The following is a 20706-nucleotide window of genomic DNA, read 5'->3' on the forward strand; positions in this document are numbered from 1 at the left end:
GTGCGAAATTCTACTAATGGTCTGCAGCCTTCACTGCTAATAATATCTAGTTATAATGTTTCATAAAAAAATGTTTTAAGAAAAATCCGTCATGATTGGTTAAGGGTAACTATAACTCAGATGATAGAAGTTAAGATTTATTCATTATAATGTGTTTTGGAATAACGAAGAACATCTGAATAATCATTTCAAGATGGGAATTGTAAAAGTGTGCATTAAAGAAAACTATTAAACATGAATAAGAAAACTTGGTGAGGTGCCAGCGTAGAAATGTTCAACGTTTTTTCTCATTCATAGTTCGAATAGAGTAGAGTTAGTAGGAAAATATCACAAAAAGGATACAGAAGACTTCAAAAGCGATACAATAATTTTATTCCAAAATGTACTGCATTTCAGATTTTACTAATATACTCCTTCCCGGTTTTTGAAACTTAAAAAATTATCATATATGATAAATATTTTTTTATAAATCATAAAATGATTGTTGCATAAGATTTTTTTTTTATGTATTCAACTTTAATATCGAACAGCCTAAAAAGTTAATAATTTGGACGGATTAGCTGTTCGCTAAAGGCAGCTGGTTAAAATTAATCATATTTTTTAATAGAAGTAAGGAAATAAAATATTCTCGTAATTCATTGAATAATTCTTTAAAACATAAATACACCATACTATACTGTATGTATAAGGGAAATATTGCAGCCATGATGTATATTTATGAAATTGTGGCTGACAATGGTTTTGAGATGGGGTGCTTGAAAATTATAAAGCATTTTCTGGATAATCTCGAAGAAAACACATAATTTAAAATCACACACATGCTCTATTTATCTAGAATTTTCTGAAAGAAGGTATTCATCAGATTGTCTAGAAATTCACTGGCATTTAGAAGAATGTTTTAGGGACAAAGAACAACATCAGGCCCATCACTTGATTTTCTAAAAGTAAATATCCTTGCTTTCACAAGAAAATTTTTTTATCTCTTTATATTCATAAGATCAGTTGACACAAGTTGTGAACCATTTTGCCATATGAGGTCTCATAATGTGGGTTGTAAATAAATACAAGGGTACATGCATCAATAGGATTTTTCCATACATAAATTTTAACAAACGTTTAAAAATATTTTGATTATTTCTGAGTAGTAAAATGAAAAGAATGTTGGTTTTCATTTTTAAGTTGTAAAAGTTTTGCGAGAATTTATTTTTCCTTTTGCAAAGCTACAACTAAGTAAGCACAAGTAACAATTCTGCTTTACTAAGATTATAAAAGCATATTCCTCATAAGCATTAGGTAAATCCTTTTCAATCTCAATGCTCTCTTGAAAAGTTGGCAATGCTCTCCTGAAAAGTTGGACTCATATGAATCTGGTTTTGGAATAAAGACTTTTTTTTTGGCATGCTTTTCTACTGTAAAAAACAAACTCTCTTTGTTAATTTTGATGTTACTGTATGTTTGACAACTTTCTATTGTATGTTTGTGTTTCTTTTACTACAGAAAAACACAGCAGTAAATAAGTTACTTCATCAGAAACTTTATTTTTCCAAGCCACAGAAGAAATGCACATTAAAAATTCACAAGTAACTAGGTTACTAATGATAATATATATTCCATAAAATATACAAACAATAATGTTCTGTGAAATGCAATGACTGCCCCTTTTTCACAGATTCATTTAAAACATAACATAAAAACACATGTATTACACACAGTTAAGATCATGAATATAGTTCATTAAAAGCACAAAACAAACACAAAAGCAGATGAGATGTGAGAATCAGTCATCATAGAGTTCTTCAATGAGTTTGATTCTCTGTAATGTTTTAGCAATGGCTTCTCGAGGGAGTGGTGTTGAAGTGTACCAGATTTGGTTGTCTGGCACACAACTTTTATCGGGGGAGAGGTAGAAACGGGAATTCTTGTCCAATACTGAAGGTGGGCTAAAAATGCAGAGGAGATAATTTCATGAGAAACAATATTCTTTAACTAAAGGAGAGTACTTTTTTCTTCGAATGGTGGAAGTAATAGAAAATATATTACACAAGTTAGAAAAAAGCTAATAAAATTGTAGTGACAGCTTTTTTTTCCCCGAGTAATCATACTGAAGATATTTATTAATGAAGAAGAAGAAATAAAAGAATGGAGGAAGAATAAGAGTTAAAATACAGGTTGAAAACATTGCTTCAAATATATTTGATAAAAATAAGGAAGGCAAATAATTGTGACCACATAAGCATTCAAATTCATTTATTTATGAAAACAATTGAGATGGTTTGAAACCAACCATCGAATTGCGATGATCTTTGGTTAAATAATAAGATTCAATATTCATTTTATGGGACATATCTCAATAGTACTGAAGTCAATCTTATTAATTTCATTCCTTTTTTTATTACACATTTTTCTTAGTTTAACAGTGTCAGGGGAGGCAGCAAAGGCATAAAGTCAGATTATTATAAAGAGATTCAGTTTGGAGCAGAGTAAAGCCAAGAAATGAAAATGAAAAATTCTGAAAAAATAATTAGCAGTAGAAATCTACTCAACCAATATGCATACAATGATGCTTCTTACATGCACATTGAATAAATGATTTTCTAGTTTTAAATCTGCAATTAATTGTAAGTATTAAGTAAGTTAAAATGTAAAAATCAGTAAGAAATTTTTCATATCTCAAATATGTCTAATAATACTAAAAGAATTAAAATTACAATAAATATTCCAAATAAGATGGGTCATCCATTTAGAAAATTAAATGTATTTGTAGGTGAAGGGGTGAAGATACTAATACTAAAATAGATATAAAACATTCTATCTAATATTACCGAATTTTTTTGTTTAATTAAGTTTCATGACAGAACCAGCGAGAGTGGTTACTCCTATACTTTATTGCATAATTTACAATAAAGATGTTATCTTCTTTCAACAGAATAAAATTAAGGACATTGGGTAAGGCCTCAAATGCCTTACATGATATTGGCGAACAATAGTTATGAAATATAGATCTTTGGCATGAATTAAGCATTTTTACTCCATCTATCAAGTGAACCTTAGAGATTAGTCTTTAGAATGCGATCAGCAGTACCCAATAATTGAATTTGTATTTTACTCGCATTTTTTTCCAAGTGATTGCAACCAAAATTTGGCATGCAACAACTGTTCAAGATCATATACTGAATTTTATTGATTTAGGTTATTACATTTATGAGATGCTACATTTACATGTATACGAAAGTACAGCAAGATAGAATGGTAAATCGTTTGACACATTTTGTCCAAAAATTTGATAAGAATCTACATTTTAAATCCTTAGTTATGCACTAAATTTTATTTATGAAGCTTATTATGCTTTCAATTATGGAGTTTACATGTACTCAAACAACCAGACTTCTGGTTGAATTTCGCACAAAATCTGGTTTTCATTTTGGTCTTAAATCCATATACTAAATTTCACTTGTCTCTCTCAAAGTGTTTCAAAGTTATAGTGTTTTATAGGCAGACGGACAGAAACAGAGCTGAAAATGTGTTGTTTGAAACATATAAATTTGTAAAAATCTCGTGTTCGAATTTTTTGATGATTATAGTTCTTTCTCTGTACGTCATGTACGAGAAAGTCAAAACGCAACAAAAGAAAAAAATTGCATAACATATAAAATGTATATAATATGACTAAATATCAAGTTGTATATGAATCTTCAATAAATGAAATTAATTCAAAGTAATTTATCTTACTTATTGAAAGTTCATAACTATGTCTGCGTAGCTTATGCGTTTTCCTTTTTTCCGAAAATGATATCTGCTATTATATAAAAGCCAGCTGTTATTTCAATCTCTATTCATCTAACAGGGGCAATATAAATTTAAGAATCGTGCAAGAATACAGTAAATATAATGCACTTTAACTAATTTTCATACAAATTACACACAATGTAACTAATAAACATGCATAAATGAAATCTACTGTTATATAAAAGGCAGCTGTTATTTCAATCCATTCAGCAAACAGGGGCAATATAAATTTAAGAATTGTGCAAGAATACAATAAATATAATGCTAAGTAATATTCACACAAATTATTCACTATGTAACTAATAAACATGCATAATAAACAGATATAATTTGCATATAAATATAGCAAGAATTATAAATAATCAAACATAAAAATGGCCCATTACAAATACAAAATGAGGAAATGGAAATTTGCATGATTGGATATTAAAATTGTGCAAGGCAGACAGACATACAATACCGAAAATGCGATATATTCATACAAATATTATTTAAAAAATTACTGGACTAGCATAAATATTTCACAAGAATTATGAAGCACCAAAAATACTGATGTCTATAAAGACCATAAAACGAGAACATAAAAACGGCAGGATGAAACAATAAAAAATGTGCCATACTGCAAATGTAATGCAGTTATATAAATACCATACATATACATATACAATTAGCATAAATACTTGAGAAGGATTCTGAAACATCAAAAAGAAAAATTGTCTATTAAAAAAATGAAACAGGAGCACAACTTCAACTGTTCAACGGGTGAGCTTTAGATAGATTTTTATTATTTGTTTCATTCGTTGAAAATATACGGCTATTTTTTCAAAATCCTGCTCTGAAAGTGGCCTTGTAGTAAACCATATCGGATCCTCACGACGAACACCATATAGACCTGTGAGATAAAATTGGGAGCCCTTGTACCATACGCCTGCTGGGCTACAATGAGAACAGAAAACAATTTGATGAGATTTGTTCCAGTTGTATACGTTATCAATTGATCGTCAGAAGTTCAAGAAATGACAATCAAAGAGAAAAAAAATAATAAATTTAGAATAGAAATGCATCATTACAAAAAGGATGCAGAAGATATTTATATCGAAATAATGCAAAATTTTAAGAGACAGAACTTCTAAGAAACACCAGTAGAGTTATTTCAATAAAAATACTTCTTAGAAAACTTCCAAAGAAATATTTCAATATTTCTTAGAAATATTTCTTTTCTTAGAAACCAGAAACAAGAGAAATCAGGTGACATGAGTGAATTTATGAAGAAACAGGGAGCAGAAATGCAAGGAAAAGGGTGATTTAGAGAATCTGTTAAAGGATGAGCAAAGCAGAAACATTATTCTAGTTATTTATTGCTAAATGACTAGAATTTAATAGATACAAGCTGAAAGTATAAGAAAAGCGCCTATGATGCATTAGAAATATAAGCTGCACCAGATAAAATAAATAAATTAAAAAAAATGTTTCACAGAGCTTATGAAGAGTTTGAAGTGGAAACATACAAAAAAATTAAAAGAATATAAGTGAAAAAAAAGTGCACTAAAATAAATATTCCACTTGAAATAAGAATTTCAAATTAATCTGCAAAATGAAATGTCCCAGCTTGACACCAAAATAATTAAAAAAGGAAGAAAAGCAAAAGAATATTAAACGAATGAGCAAAATGCAATAAGAAATAAGATCTTTACCATTTGGAAATATAAAATTCATACAGTCTTACAGGACATCGCAGATGATTATTGTTGTTCTCTGGCAGCAATAAAATAGAATCATCATCCTCTTCTTCTTCTTCAGAACCTGAAATTTTTTTTTTATATATACATGAGTATAAAACGTCGGCAGTAACAAATTTTAAGCAGAAAGAAAAGCAAAAAACTTTTTTCATTATTAGCAGTAATAAATTCAGTATTGAAAAATAATATTGAGAAAAGCAAATAACCGAATGGAAAAAGATGCTCACTAATTACAATCAACACCATATTTTTAAAAACGCATTAGCATAAGAAGGTGCCACAAAAAGGATAGGAATACAGACCCCCAGATTTTTTTCCCAAGTTGGCACATTTTGATTATCAGTTAACAATAATTAAAGGGAAAATGATATTTAATTATGTATATTCAAGACATGTGAATTAATATGATAACAATACTGAAAATAGAAAACAAAGTCAGTGAAATTGTATTTCTCAAATTGTAATCATCTAATGTGTACAGAGTTCTTATTGAAATAATTTAGTTACTGAGAGAAAAATTTGTAGCCTCTGCGAAATGGCCAAACTATATTTGCTATGTGGTGAAAATACAGATTCTGCTACAAATGAATACGATGTAATTGCCAAAATCAATTTTTTAGAAATAGATTCAAAAGTAAGTAATTTTTATAAAGATGAGTAGATAATTTAGATAACTGTTTCAAATATCTAAAGCAACTCGCAAAATAAATGCAATTAATCTGTAGAGGAGGAGGATGTTAAAACTTGTTCTGCAGGTTCAGAATTTTGGCTCCGTGAGAAAAAGAACAGATTACACAACTTAGAAGAAAAAGTTTGAGCAGTTAATTAGAAATTTATATATGATACAACCTGAAAGTATTACTGAAAAAAGGTAGGGGCCTCCAGTTTGCCATTGAAAAAATACATTTAGATTTTAAAACAATGTGTACTTTATAAAGGCCCACAAAAAGTAATTCAACAAGTCATTATTTGCAATTCAATCTATATAACTAATAATTTGTGATAACATAATATTTTTCAATTTTTGTTTTTATTGTAAAATTTTAAAAAACTGTGATTTCAAAAGGTAGGTTGCAAATTATATTTTCTGTGACAAGCAGCACCAAAAGAAATAAAAACAGATTTAGATAAATTTTTTTCAATATGCAATACAAGTTGCAATGACAAAGTATTGGAAATGAACATAACACTTATTAATTCTGTGAAATTCATACAATTTTATTAATTATGTGAATTTTAAAAGTTTTATAGTTAATTTAGATTAATTTAAATAATAATAACATAATCAGAAAAAACATAAAAAGCAATTTATTTTTCAGGCTATATTATTAGAAACAAAATAAACACTAATTCAACTGGTGGTAACTGAAACAAGTAAGTCAATGAAAATATGGAACAAAATGGAATGGAACAAAAATATGTCAGTGGAAATTTTTACATCTGAACATAAATATATAAAATAATTTTTGCATGTATAAAAAGGATCACGCACACAAAAAATTCTTTAAAATATTACATATACATTATTTTGTACAAATCAATTAAACAGAATAGTTTTTCTTACAATTAGGCCAATGATTTTCATAAAAAATATTAAAAACTTCCAAAAATCAGCTTTCAAACACTTGTACTAATTTAAACTACAGATTTTTGTTTTGAAAATGTTTTACAAATAATTATTTTATATTTATATAAAAGACAAATTTTCTTTTATATCTATTCCTATTCAACAAACTAGTAACTTTAAAGATTTCACATATTAATCTGATAATTCATAAGAAAATCGGTCGATTCTTTACAATATCATGGTCAACAAAGGAATAAATCTATTAAATAGAAAAAATTATTCTATGTTAAGAAACATCTGCCTTTTTCTCTTTTTTCAAATATTTTAGAGATATAGCTAAATCAGTACAAAAAATATTTAAATAAGAAAATGATGTCCTTTTAAAAAGTCATAAAGTGTATACCATCGTAGTATGGTCCATAATATCGCAGATATCCCTTGAAATTGCCATTTCTTGCTCTTTGTTTGTCCACATGTCTCCCTATATGCGGAAAGCACAAACCGACATGGTCAGATATTTCTTTCATCTTAAAATACTTTGCATTGAAGTAGATGAGTGTGTTCAGTAAAACTTGGGGTGAATGTGCTCCTAATTGTCTGGAATCCCATAAGAATTCCTCTTCAATTCGAGAAAATGGCACTTCTGCAAAAAAAGTTTAAACTCATTTACAAAACAAATAAATTTTTAAATTTTCAGAGAATTATAACATGTATTATTTTGCAAAATGCTTTTCAAATGTTACTATAGATCAGTGGCACGCTTATGAGGGCAGGATTTCAGGAATATACAGATGCCCTTGATGCCAATTTTAGGGAAATTTATGAAGAAAAAATAGAAAGCTATGTTTATTTTATTCTATAATACTAAATATGGAAGAAAAGAAAAATTGAAAAAGATACTTTGCTCTGAATGCCAATGTACTATGTATTAATTTTATTTGGTATAATTAGTTGCTTTAAACTGATACTTTGCTTACTAACTATTCATATATAACATTTACTATATTGTGAAGCTTCTCTACAGGGCTGTAGATCTTATAACAATTTTTTTTTTTTTTTTTTTTTTTTTGAGGGAGCTAGTGCATCTTTCCATTTCTGCACACTGAAGAAAGTATATTGCATCTAGCAATCCCAAATCGCATTGACTTGAAAACATTTGATATTTTTTTGAAAATGTAGATGCTAGAAAATATTTAAATTAAATTTTATTGAGAAGCTACAATTTTTTTAGAGCTTTTTGATAGCTTACTTGAACAGAATGATTTGAGATATGGATGATTTTTTTTTTATTATACTTTCAATGCTATGAGACGTTTTAACATTTCTAATAAACTTTTGCAACATTGGAAATAAAATCCAGTTTTGAATAATTATTTGAAAAACTAAACAATATAAAATTTTCAAGGAAAAAAGAAGTAATTTTTAAAAACCAAAGAAAAAAGCCTTTCTAAATGTCAACTTATTCTTGTCATCAGCAGATGGCGACTTACCATACAGCACAATGCAATTAAAACAGCATTTATGATAGAATTTATAGTATAATTCTCACTGTATCATACAGAATGACATTATATTCAGTATTTAGGTAAAAAAAATCGCAAAAGTCAATTTCTTTTAAAGAATAATAATTCAAGTGATATCCGGAACTAAAATGAATATTTAAATATGAATAACTTTTATAATAAATATGAAAATTTATAACATGGGAATATATTATACAATGTTTTGTAACAGTATTTGATATTTTTTGGTATTCATAATATCATATAATATGATGCAATTATTATAAAATATTTCTGTACTCCTGGAGAACATAACTGGATGTATATTATTATTTATAAAATTTTTGACTGAAGAACTAAACTAAATTCCAACTTTCTCGTACTAAATTGTTAATTGAATCACAAATACAATTTCTCTAAAATATTTACAAACACATTTGGGAAAACTCAGATTCTCCACTTTTCTCACTTATTAACCTTATACAGTTTCTGAGTTATCAAGCAAGTTACTGGATTAATTGAAATTTAATAATTTCCTGTTTCAGGTGTAAAACTCAAATTTTATGTGAGATGTTAGATGTAATAATTCTAAAGTAATGCACATTATCAAATATAGTTTTTAATAAAGGTACTTTACATAAGAAATCAATATAGCCAAGCTATGTATAAAATATTATAATTAAAGTTTTTGCATGCAATAACACTGGTGATACAAAGCATGGTCCTTGTAGGCTATAATTATTCTTTAAAAAATTGTGTTTCTTGAATTTTTAAAAAAAGTTTTACATATTTCTTTAAAAAAATTATTATAAAATAAAACCACCTTTACTTACCTAGTGCTAAAGCACGTGTTTCATAATTCGACAAAACCAGATGAAATTGATCTGTGAATGCGTCATAACATTCATCTGCCAAAATATTATCAATCCGACCATTTTCATGAAGGTACATTTGCAACCCTATAACATAGAAATATATATATGTTTGAAAAATATTATAACAGGAAAATTTATAAGGACTTCAATAGCCTGAAACTGCTTTCAAACATCACAATATAAAATACACTACATATAAGAACAAAGTGCTAGTAAGTGTCATGAAGATTAAAAAGACTGAAAATATGTTACAAAAATCAATTATTAAATTTAAAGGTTTTCCTATGAAAGAATATGCAAAAAAAAAAAAAAAGTTTAAAAATGAAGTTTTTGTTTCATATTATTGTCATTTTTTTAAATATCAAATGATATAATCTATACTCATATAAAGCTCAAACTGTGTGTGTGTGTTGGCGCCCTATAGGCCAGGCCATTTCATCTACAGCTACCAAATTTGGTACATGTATACCTTAGAGGTCAGGAATGTGCACCTGGGGTCCCTTTTTTTGAATTTTTAATTAGAATTTTAATTATTAATTAAAAACTAACTTTCCCGCCAAAAAAATCTTCCATTTTTCCCACCGCCAAATGAGTAAGGCTTCAGTTTTTTTGTTTTTTTCCCCAATAGTAATGAGGCTAGAGTTAACATTTTTCGGCCAATTATTTCAAACGATTCTGTTTATTTTCTTAATGTTTTAAGCATTTAAAATTAAACATTGTTAATGAATCGATCTTTCAGATTCATTCTGAAGTACTTTTGAATTAAAATAACACAGAATAAAGAAAATTAAAAATGCCTAATCTGCACAGCGTTACCCCAACTGGCGTAGAAAAATTCACGCATTTGCGTTACCGTAACTGGCGTTGAAAATTCCCGCATGCGCATTGTGTTCTGATTGTTGGCAATATTATCAACGGATGATTCTTGCTTTAAATTATTTTTAGGTTAGTTGCATGCTTTTGTAATTAAATTGTATTTATGTTGGTTAAATATTTTTTGTATATGCTTATAGTTTCAAGTGCATCGTTTTTTAAGTAGTTTTTTTTAAACCTGTTTTCGACCGATTATTTTAAACGATTCATATTATTTTCTTAGTGTTTGATGCATTTAAAATTAAACATTGTTAATTAATCGATCTGTTCATGATGAATCTGAGAAAATTTTGTTGACAAATTCTTGAGATATTACATAAATTAAGAAAGATATTCTTTAGTGCCCATAAAGTTTAAACGCTCAGTGACTCTGTTAGCAGTAATCATATTATAAAAAAAATGCTTTGTTTCAGTAAAAAATATTATTATATTAATTGCAGATTAATTCTTTCCACTTTAATTTAAAGCATAAATTCTACGGGAGCTAACAGAAAATTAGAGAGATACATATTACATTATGACTGAAGGCCTTTATAATATTATGAGTGAATTATATGACTGTCAAAATTTGAAGTTTTAAAATATTTTGATGAAGAATCTATTAAAGTAGAAATTGCGTAAAATATTTAATTATTAAAATTTAAACGAACATTAAGATTGGCGAACCAGCTGGTCACCAAAGGCGGCTAATATTAAATAAAACATTGAGTTTATAAGAAAAATGAAAATAAAAAAAATGATATAAATAATCAATTTCAATTTCAAAAATTTAGACCCTAAATTAAAATATTCTTCTGAAAAATCTAATCTAATTTAAATTTCATTGAAATCAGTTTTTAAGTTTAAAATCAAAACATAATAACAATATTACACTTTTTGAATTTTTTTTCTTCTTCTAATAGCATGCATTTTAAAAGATACAAGTACAAAAAGAACAAATTAGCCATCTGCAGATTTTAATTTTTCAAGTATAATAAAAAAAATGTGTTCCTATAGTAATTTTTTAAATTTTAAATTTATTTATTAAAAATTTTAGTTTAAAAAATATTTTTCCCAAAATGAATTTATACTTTATGGAGATTCAATAGAATTACTGTAACAATAAACAACAGTTTTCAATCATTTTATCCAAACTGCAGGAAACTACTTAGATAAAAATGATTACAGCACAAACTTTTATGCAATACGAATCAAGATCCTTATTGATTTCATAACACTCAAAATGCAGATTAATCATTTGTGAATAGATTTTTTTTTACTTAATTGAAGCTGAAATATACTTCACATGAAATAAATATTAATAAGAAGACAAATGACATTGTTTATAATAAGTTTTATATTTGAGTAAGATAAAAAAAATTATAACAGTAGAAATAATAAAATGCTTACGAAATTAAAAATATAATGGACTTTTGATACATCACATTAAATTTTCCATCAATCATTATATACAGAGTTATGCAAACAACTGCACTAATAACAAATGGATCTTTCTTATTAGCAATGGTCAAAATAAAAATTAGGATACTATAGGGAGTAAGTATAAACCTCTGTTTGGGTTGATTATGATGGCACTATGTTATTTTTCTTAGTCATGTGAGAAACAACTATAGGACAGGCAATTTCATTTTTAGGCAATGTGAAACATTTCCGCAAGTACTGACGAGCATTCTAAATTTTCTGAAATTACTTCTTAGGTCTTCATTTCATTGATATGTGTCACAGACTCAGACGATAACTCTTTTGAAACAAACTAAACAAAGGTAACAAAGGAACAAACTAAAGGTATGCATCGAAAATACTTCACATGTTAATAAAATGACTACTGTAAGGATATCCTGTATTCAAGAGAAATCACATCAAGGCAATTATTATATATCCAAACAAAATTTTAAACTTCTTTCTGCATTCCGATCAAGTTTTTTCGTTTTTTTGTTATTTACAGAAAATTTATAGACATTTGTGATAGATGCAATTGTTTTGAACAACACTATAATACATAAAGAGCAAATAGCTTTTACTGATTGACTCATCATGAGATCCCAAGCCTTACGACTTATAAACTTAAAATTTGGTATGCTTATAAATTTAGAACAAGCAAAGACAAAATTTCACATCCTCACAGGGAATGTTATTTTAGACCAATTTAAAAGTGACTTGAATTAAGAAACTTGTGATTTGCTGAAGAATCTCTGTTCCAATTCAAAAGAGCTGGTCAACAGCTTTCAATATAAATCCTTCTCTCAGAACAGGTAGGAAGAGGAAACTTTACAGAAAAGAAAAGGCAATATTGAGGAGGAGCAAAGGAGGGGGGCAGTTTCCACTTCGTCGGCGGGAAAAAAAAAGAGAAAAAGCATCTTTACTATTTTAAAAAGGAGTTAATGGGCAGCTGGGTACTAAAACCTACCTTAAGATCATTTATTATATGGTAAACAATTCAAAGAAGCGACTTTTATTCGTATTTTAAAGTCGAGTAAAGAGCGTAGTACATCAGTGAAATTTTTTTGAGTCACCAAGAGACAAATCGCGTGTTTGCTCTTTGTAACCGTTTTTGGCCACAGAAATTGGATAAAGTTATTGTCAACATGTCAGAAAGTGCACACAATTTTTACTCCCCAAAACTGAAAAAACAATTTTAAACTTCGTTGATGGCATCACTAGCTAGAAGAAGTGGTGTAGGAATTATATATATAGTGGAATTTATTGAATTTAGAACCTCAATACATGCCAGCTTTTAAGAATAGCATGCAAAATCAAAGACTTTTTTTAAATTTAATTTTATCGTACATGAAAAAATATAATGAAAATAAATTGTATATTATAAAAGTTATTTAAATGTTATAATAAATAACATAAATAAGCTTGCATTGTTCATTTATGTTAATAACTTACTAAATTTCAGTTGTTTTATACATTTGCAATTTATGATAAGACAGAATCTTTAAAAAATAAATAGAAGGAGATTTTTAAATGACCATTTTGATAATATAAATATTTAAAGATTCACTAACTTTAAATATAAATAAAAATAATTTTAAATATGCAAAAAAAAAAAAAGGTTAGTCAACTAAAAAAATGACAAATGCAATAATTGAACTATTCCAGTAGTTCTATATATATCATTATAAAGTAATTAAAGGAAAAGCTATTAAAATAAGCAATAAATAATTAAAGTTTATAATTCTCAAATTACAATTCAACCCTTCATCAAAGATGTGATAAGTGACTTTTTTTGGACACTATTCGATCAAAAACTGTAGAATAGATCTAAATACTAAACTACTGTGTGTTTAAAAATCAACTCCTTCTGTAGTATTAAATATAATGTAATAATCACACAACAGAACAGGATTAAAGTTTCTAGCGTCAATGCAAATCTTGGGCTTACCCTTTTCCTCATGTCCAAGACTAAATATTTTTATTAATTTTAATTTAATTTTTGTATAAATAAGTTTAAGTAGCAAATTTTGATTTACAGATATAACATAACCTTTAATCATGAACCACTTTCTGGAGATATGGTTTTAATATCGCATGTTTAAAACAAATTCAAAATGTATATTTAAAAATAATTTATATAATACATTTTATAAAAATACTTTTAATACAATTTAAATTATACTTATTTATAAGAGTAGACATTTTTTAAATTGAAAACCTACATATTTAAGCATAATAAAACAACATAATGTACAATTTGCAAAAAATAATTATTATATAAGTAAGGAATATTGTTAAAATAATGTTTCAAAATTTAAACTATACTTGTTTTAATTTGAACAAATTTATTTACATGATTTTTGTAATTTAAATGAAAGCACAAAATTAAATTACTTTGAAAATGCTGCAAAAAAGATATGGAAGTCCCTGATTAATTTCCTAATTTTCTTATTTAATAATACGGTCCTGCATACAGTGGCCTAAAAGTAAATACTGACATATCATAAAATATTTAAGCAAGAAGTTTCATGGAATTTAAATATACCTGGGGGGGGGAATGCCCTTTCACAAACAAACATTTGTACTCCACATTGTTCTACAATATTAGGTCTTCTTTAAGTCAAGCATTAGTTGCAAGTAAAAAATATATTTTTTTCTTTACAAAAGAATTTCTCCTATTCTTTTTCATCCTTTACTTTCATAAAATTGAGAAAGCATTCCTTGAACCTATTTAAGCTTTAGAATCTTGTTTGTATATAAAAATTATTTTACTGACAACAACAGCAAAAAAAAAAAAAAAAAAGTCTTCATTAATACATTTTACAATATTTTTCACCAAAACACAATATTTAATTGCTGATCACATTATACCTGTACATTTTGCAGAAAATGAAAATTTGTTTCAAAACAATAGCTAAATATTTAAAAAGTGACAGATGAAGGGTAGATCTAATTTCAAATGCAATAGTAAAATGTAAAAGTTTTTCATTCTCTGATGTGGAAAGGAAAGACTTGCAAAAATACAAATACAGAAAAAAATCACTGAAATATCACCTAAAAAGCAATTAAAAGTTATCATATTGAGTCTTTCATTTAGGGTTTATCACACTGTAACAATGCGATCGCCGTCTCTTACACTCGAAGTCATACTTTACAAACAGTTGCTTTGTCTTGATGACTTGACGAAATTTTTTCAGGGTTCTAACTCTTTAAGAGACATTAGAAAGGAATAGAATATTAGATATTCGATTCATTTGAAAGGAATAGAATATTAGATATTTGATTCATTTGAAAGGAATAGAATATTAGATATTTGATTCATTTGAAAGGAATAGAATATTAGATATTTGATTCATTTGAAAGGAATAGAATATTTGATATTTGTCCATTCAGTCTACAGTTTGAACTGCAATTTGCAGAATTATCGGCAAGACGACAATGGATTACATTTCAGAGTTTATCGTGATATTTTTCACTTTTAGAAAAGTAATACACAGTAATGTTATAAACGCATAACAGGGATAAGCATGTATGCTTATTAAGAATTCAAATCTTTTTGTTTTATAACTAGGATTAAACTTTTCCCACGTTAATTAATATTAAAATGCTTCAAAAAAATTCTTTAATAAGAGTTGATTTCAAAAATCCCCTTCACTGATATTATGAGAATGTCTTTAAAAAATGTTTTTAACATATTCAAACGGCGGCGAATTTAGACTGCAAATAATGAGGCCCTTCTTTAAATGAATGATAAATTTATTTAAAGAAGCATATTGCTAATTTAACCAATGTATGAACGATTTATTTTATTTATATTTTTTTATATTTTACTATGCTTTGCAAAAATGTTTTTTATTATGTATATGACGAAAAAAATAACTTAAGTAATCAAATTCTATAAAAAAATTAGTCACAAAAATAATTAATTTCACTCAAATAAAATGCTTAAAATTGTTACTTCACATCGGACCACTCAAGTAGAATAGTTCATTAGCAGTAAAATAAATAATTAATATCATTATAAATTATAAATAGGAAATTAATTAAACTTTTAATTAATTTCAATAATTTTATATTAACAAACATTATAGTTCTAATATGTACATGGAAAGATACATGGAATATATGTATTTTTTTACACATTTATTTATTTGGTAGATAGGCTAATTATATTTTTTAAATAAATCTTTGCATTCACCCGCTTAGATAAATGGCTTTAGGAACTCGCCAGCATTGCGATATGATTTCCGATAGCGGAATAAATTTAAAATTTCCCTTCCATTTCTTAAAATACTTTTAAAAGTTTCAAACACAGAAATCATTAAATAAAAAAAATTATACTTAAGATTAACAGTAATTTTACATCATTCCAAAAGATATGCTCACCCAGTATTAAATAAAAAATGGCACCAGCAGTGTAACTCTCTCCAGAAGGTCTTCGTATTTCTCTCACAAACTGACTTAAGTAATAATTTAGTTCCTCTGGACTAAACTGCAATATATCGGTCTTTAAGTATTTCAGCTTTCTGGTGTTGTAGGTTCCTTTCTCCATATTAACATTCTTTTCGAGAATCCACTGCCTCCAAGCGTTTATTCCAAAAGCATACTATTAAAACAGTAAGCAAAAATTAAACACACACAAATATAAGTTCAGGAGAAAAATGCATTTTTTAAAAACAAACACATTAATAAATAACAATCCTTAATATGAAAGGCTTTAGTTAGGTTATATTAACGTCCCGTTCTTAAAGCAATACTAGGGCTGTCTTGGGACGGACCTCGTCATTTTGAGCCGCAGTTAGAGGACAAGTACGAAACTTGAGCTGGCACCCCCTCTGCAAACTTCCACACCACACCAGCGGAAGGACATTTGGCCCCGTCTGATTTAACGTGCACTAAACCCGTTTACACGATGGTTCTTTGGTTTAATCGGATCTCGAACCTGAAACCCTCCGGTTCCGAAGCCGAGACTTTATCACCAAAGTCTACTATGAATGGCAATGACAATATTTTACAAATTTTCTTTATAATTTCAATATTTTATTACGAAAATTAAATAATATGATAAATAAAAAATTGAAAATTATCAATAAATATGGAATAGCTATTGAAGCGTTTTTTTCTCCATCAAAAATTGTGTCAAGATGAGCCTGCTTTCTGGTCATCTTCTCTGTAGCATATCACTGGCATTTTTGGTTCCAGTAATTTACATTTCTTTTCATGTTAACAGCATTTAAGCTAAGAAGTAAATTTCACATAAAGAAAAGGAATGGCATTCATGCTTCTTTTTTATTTTTACTTTTAGTGCAAAGAGGAGAAAAGCCTTGCTTTAATTTATAAATAAAAATATTAAATCATAAATATGCACACATGAATTTATAAATTAACTGGCCAAACTATAAATAGAATTATTTTTTTCTTTAATTGTTGAAAAACAAATTACCAAAAATAGAAAGAGAGGGGAGAGAGAGAGAGAAAGAAAGTAAAAAGTCATTGAAGACAATTTACATAGGCCATTTGGCTACAACTAGATGAAAAATAATTAGCATAATTAAAGGACAAGCCCAGTACTACCAACAGTTATTAAGTTTATAGTCATAAAATTCCATATTTAAAAAAAATATTATAAAGCTGCATAGAAACTAAAAGATTAAAATGAATATTTAACCACTTAATCACCCTGCTCTTACACTGAATTATCACTTCTCAAAATTATTAGCTAAAATTAACGACTGGGAAAGTCTATAATTAAAATGACACAAACATCTTAAATACCTTATGGGCTCTAAGTTGAATCAATATGACAGTACATTTCCGAAACAAAATGTATCATCTTATCAGAAAATAGAAAAAAAAACAAAACAGTTAAGGGATTAAGAAAATGAATAAAACAAAAATTCATTATATTAATAAGAAATTTATCATAAAATAAAAATTATTCATAGAAGTTCTACAAAAATTTTCAAATGAAATATAAACATTATAAAGATAAATAAAATCAATTTCCAAAATGTTCAATACTCTCAAAAAGATAACTTTATTACAGATTGTTTTTAATATAGCATCAAAAAATTTCAAAATCAATGGTGACAAGATTAAAAAAGATATCTTTAATTTATGGTTCTCCCCACTTTTTTTCTATTTCTTCTGTACATAAAATTAAAAAAATATTATAGAAAGAATTTTGAATGAGGTAATGTTTCATTTATCTCAAGATTGATTTTGTAATACATTTTATTTTAATTGGCAATTAAAATAATATGTATTACAAAATCAGAATTAAAGTAGTTTATTCTAAATGGCTAGTGTTATTATTGGAAATATTATTGACATATAAAAAATTTCCTTAAGATCTAAATGCATATTACAGTTTTTTTTTTTTTTTTTTCTTGCAATAAATGTTCAAAATGTCTTTTAGCAAAAATCCTATATAATTACTGTTTTTAGACTTCAGAAATTTGAAAATATTATTTAGTAATTCACAGAATTTTGGATAAAGAATATGTAATTATTTTACATTCTACACATATGATCAATGTAAGATTTATATGGCAGACAAAAAGTACAAGAACAAAAAATGGCAATTAATACGTTTAATAAGTCCTTTTGTATCATTGGTACCCCATAACTGAAACATTAAGGGGAAGAGGGAGGGGCTTATAACAACTAATATTGTCCATGTAATAATTAAAAAGAAAATGTAAAAAAAAAAAAAAGAAAAGAATAATAAATGCTTATACAAATAATTCACTATAAGATAAATGTAGGTTTTCTTCTAACTCTGAAAGGCTACAACTTTTCTTATAATTAAGCAAGTAACAGGATAAAAGGATGTCAGATGCTGAAAATAATTAAATAAAATTCAGCATTAAAATATTTTATTTAAATGAGTGAAAAGATTTCAATTTTTCTGCACATTTTAATTATAATGTACCTGGTACATTATAATTAAAATACAAGCCAAATACTTTTACAGCCATTAGTTGGTTTTCTGGCATAAGAGCCATGAGGTTGACCATGCTGTGCCAAACAAAAGTCATTTCAAAGTCATTCAATTTTGAGTCAAAAGTACTCAAAAATCTTAAACACGATTTTAATGAGTGGATAAATCTTAACAGATTTTTAAAATACAAAAAGATGAACATGAAGTGATTTATCTAGTAAGGAAAATAATAGAATGGTAGACTTTCGAAATAAGTGCAAATGCTGGTCATTGAAATTTGAATTTTGATAGCACATGTTGAACAGATATTTGACAGCCACATTGTGAGCAAAATGGTAGATATTCTCCCTGCAACAACTGAAGAATTAATCATGTATAACCAATACATAAATGAGTCAAAAATGTATTTGTTTTCCGTAATTCTAATGAGAACAATACAATAATAGGTTTGTACAATAGGTTTGATAACATGAAGTTTGTTGCCTTAATATGTCTGCACAGTTATGTCACTGACGGAGATAGTGGTAGTGGTTGAATAGTTGACAATTTGATAGCTTTATCTGCCTCCTCACTTTCTAAAATTTTCACATAAGATGGTATCCAACAGAATAAAATGGCAAAATAACAAGAAATGAGACTGTTATAAAAACCAGACAATCATTAGTAAACATTAATAAATAAAAATCATAACTGCTAATATTGCAAACAGAATAAATAGCAAACCACACAATAAGAACCATCAAGAATTAAATAAGATCTTATGTCTGCAGAGAATGCTTCTTTAAGTCACCCATAGGGATAGTGGTAGAGGTTGGAACAGTTGCCAAACTGACAGTCTTGTCTGCCTAATCGTTGCTTAACATTCCTACATTTAAAGCTTAATAATTATATGATTAATTTCATATAAAGTGCAGAAAGACAAAGGAAATAATAATAATAAAAAGTCAAGAATATAGCATGCCCTTTGTAAATGTTGAGACACTCAGAAACATACATATATATTGCAAATTAGAAAATATGTTGCAAAAAGAGAAAAATTTCTAATAAATTTAGTTTATATCGATAAATCTATCTAAATTAAATTGATAATATTTAAGTCAAACGTTTTTAAGCAGTAAAATCTCAGTCTTAAATTATTGTAACTAGAATGTGTTATTTTAAAAGTGAAATACCTATGGATAAAAAAAAATGAACTGTGAGAAAAATACGGACAGTAAAAAAATAAAATCTCATGTCATACTTAATTGTTTTTATTATATGGCTTGATATCAAATTTCCGATGTTAGCAATTAACAATTTCATCTGTTAATGTTTGCTAATAATTGTCCGATTTTTTTTTTAACAAACTCATTTTTTATGCTTCTGCCATTTTACTCTGTTGGATATTATCTCATGTAGGAATCTGGAAAATTTGTAATTTATACTATATATGCTGTGTATGTCAGCATTTTCAAAGAATATGCTATCTTTTCAACCTTTTTTTAAATTCAATAATAATAAAACATTATCTAACACTGAAATCGAAATGCCTTTAAAAGAAAAATTGATTTCAAACTGGCTTCTTATTAATATTTAATTTAAAAAATTTTTTAAGCACCCTACTATATTTTCAAATATTAATCCAATTTTTTTTCCTTGAAGATTCACAGAAATATATTTGTAATAAGAATAATTTTAGATAATTCAGTGTCCAATTTAATAATTTTTTTTAACAAATAGTTATAGTGAGAAATAAGGAAATATTATATTTCTTTTTTATAGTATTTTTTAGCAAACTTCTACTATAAATATTGAAAAAAAAAAAAAACCATCAGCATTTAAAAAAAATGAAAATGGAGAAGAATAAATTTAAATTGGTGAATATATTATAATATAAAAATCCTTTTAATTTCTGAAATGTAAATATTCAATTCTGATAATTTGTAAAAAGGAATAGAAAGATAAAAGTAACAAATTCAAATTCACATACTGGTCAAAGTTT

The 20706-nt window shown here is 26.9% G+C and overlaps 1 protein-coding gene across 3 annotated transcripts in view; it reads right to left on the reverse strand.

Annotated features, from left to right (window-relative positions):
- Window positions 1-1547: 1547 nt before the first annotated feature.
- LOC129962267 (zinc finger MYM-type protein 4-like) overlaps window positions 1548-20706 on the reverse strand; it is a 59167-nt gene continuing 40008 nt past the window's right edge. For 2 of the 3 annotated variants that reach the window (XM_056076017.1, XM_056076014.1), the window contains exons 17-21: window positions 16169-16388; window positions 9428-9553; window positions 7496-7735; window positions 5481-5589; window positions 4487-4722 (exon numbers count right to left, since the gene is read on the reverse strand). In XM_056076017.1, coding sequence (XP_055931992.1) covers window positions 4542-4722; window positions 5481-5589; window positions 7496-7735; window positions 9428-9553; window positions 16169-16388 — 876 coding nt within the window. In that variant the 3' untranslated portion in view covers window positions 4487-4541. Of the gene's footprint in view, window positions 1941-4486; window positions 4723-5480; window positions 5590-7495; window positions 7736-9427; window positions 9554-16168; window positions 16389-20706 lie in introns of those variants that run through there. The other variant, XM_056076022.1, reaches the window with a different exon arrangement.

This window comes from Argiope bruennichi, chromosome 1 (genome assembly GCF_947563725.1).
Source record: "Argiope bruennichi chromosome 1, qqArgBrue1.1, whole genome shotgun sequence".
NCBI classification, from domain to species: Eukaryota; Metazoa; Arthropoda; class Arachnida; order Araneae; family Araneidae; genus Argiope; species Argiope bruennichi.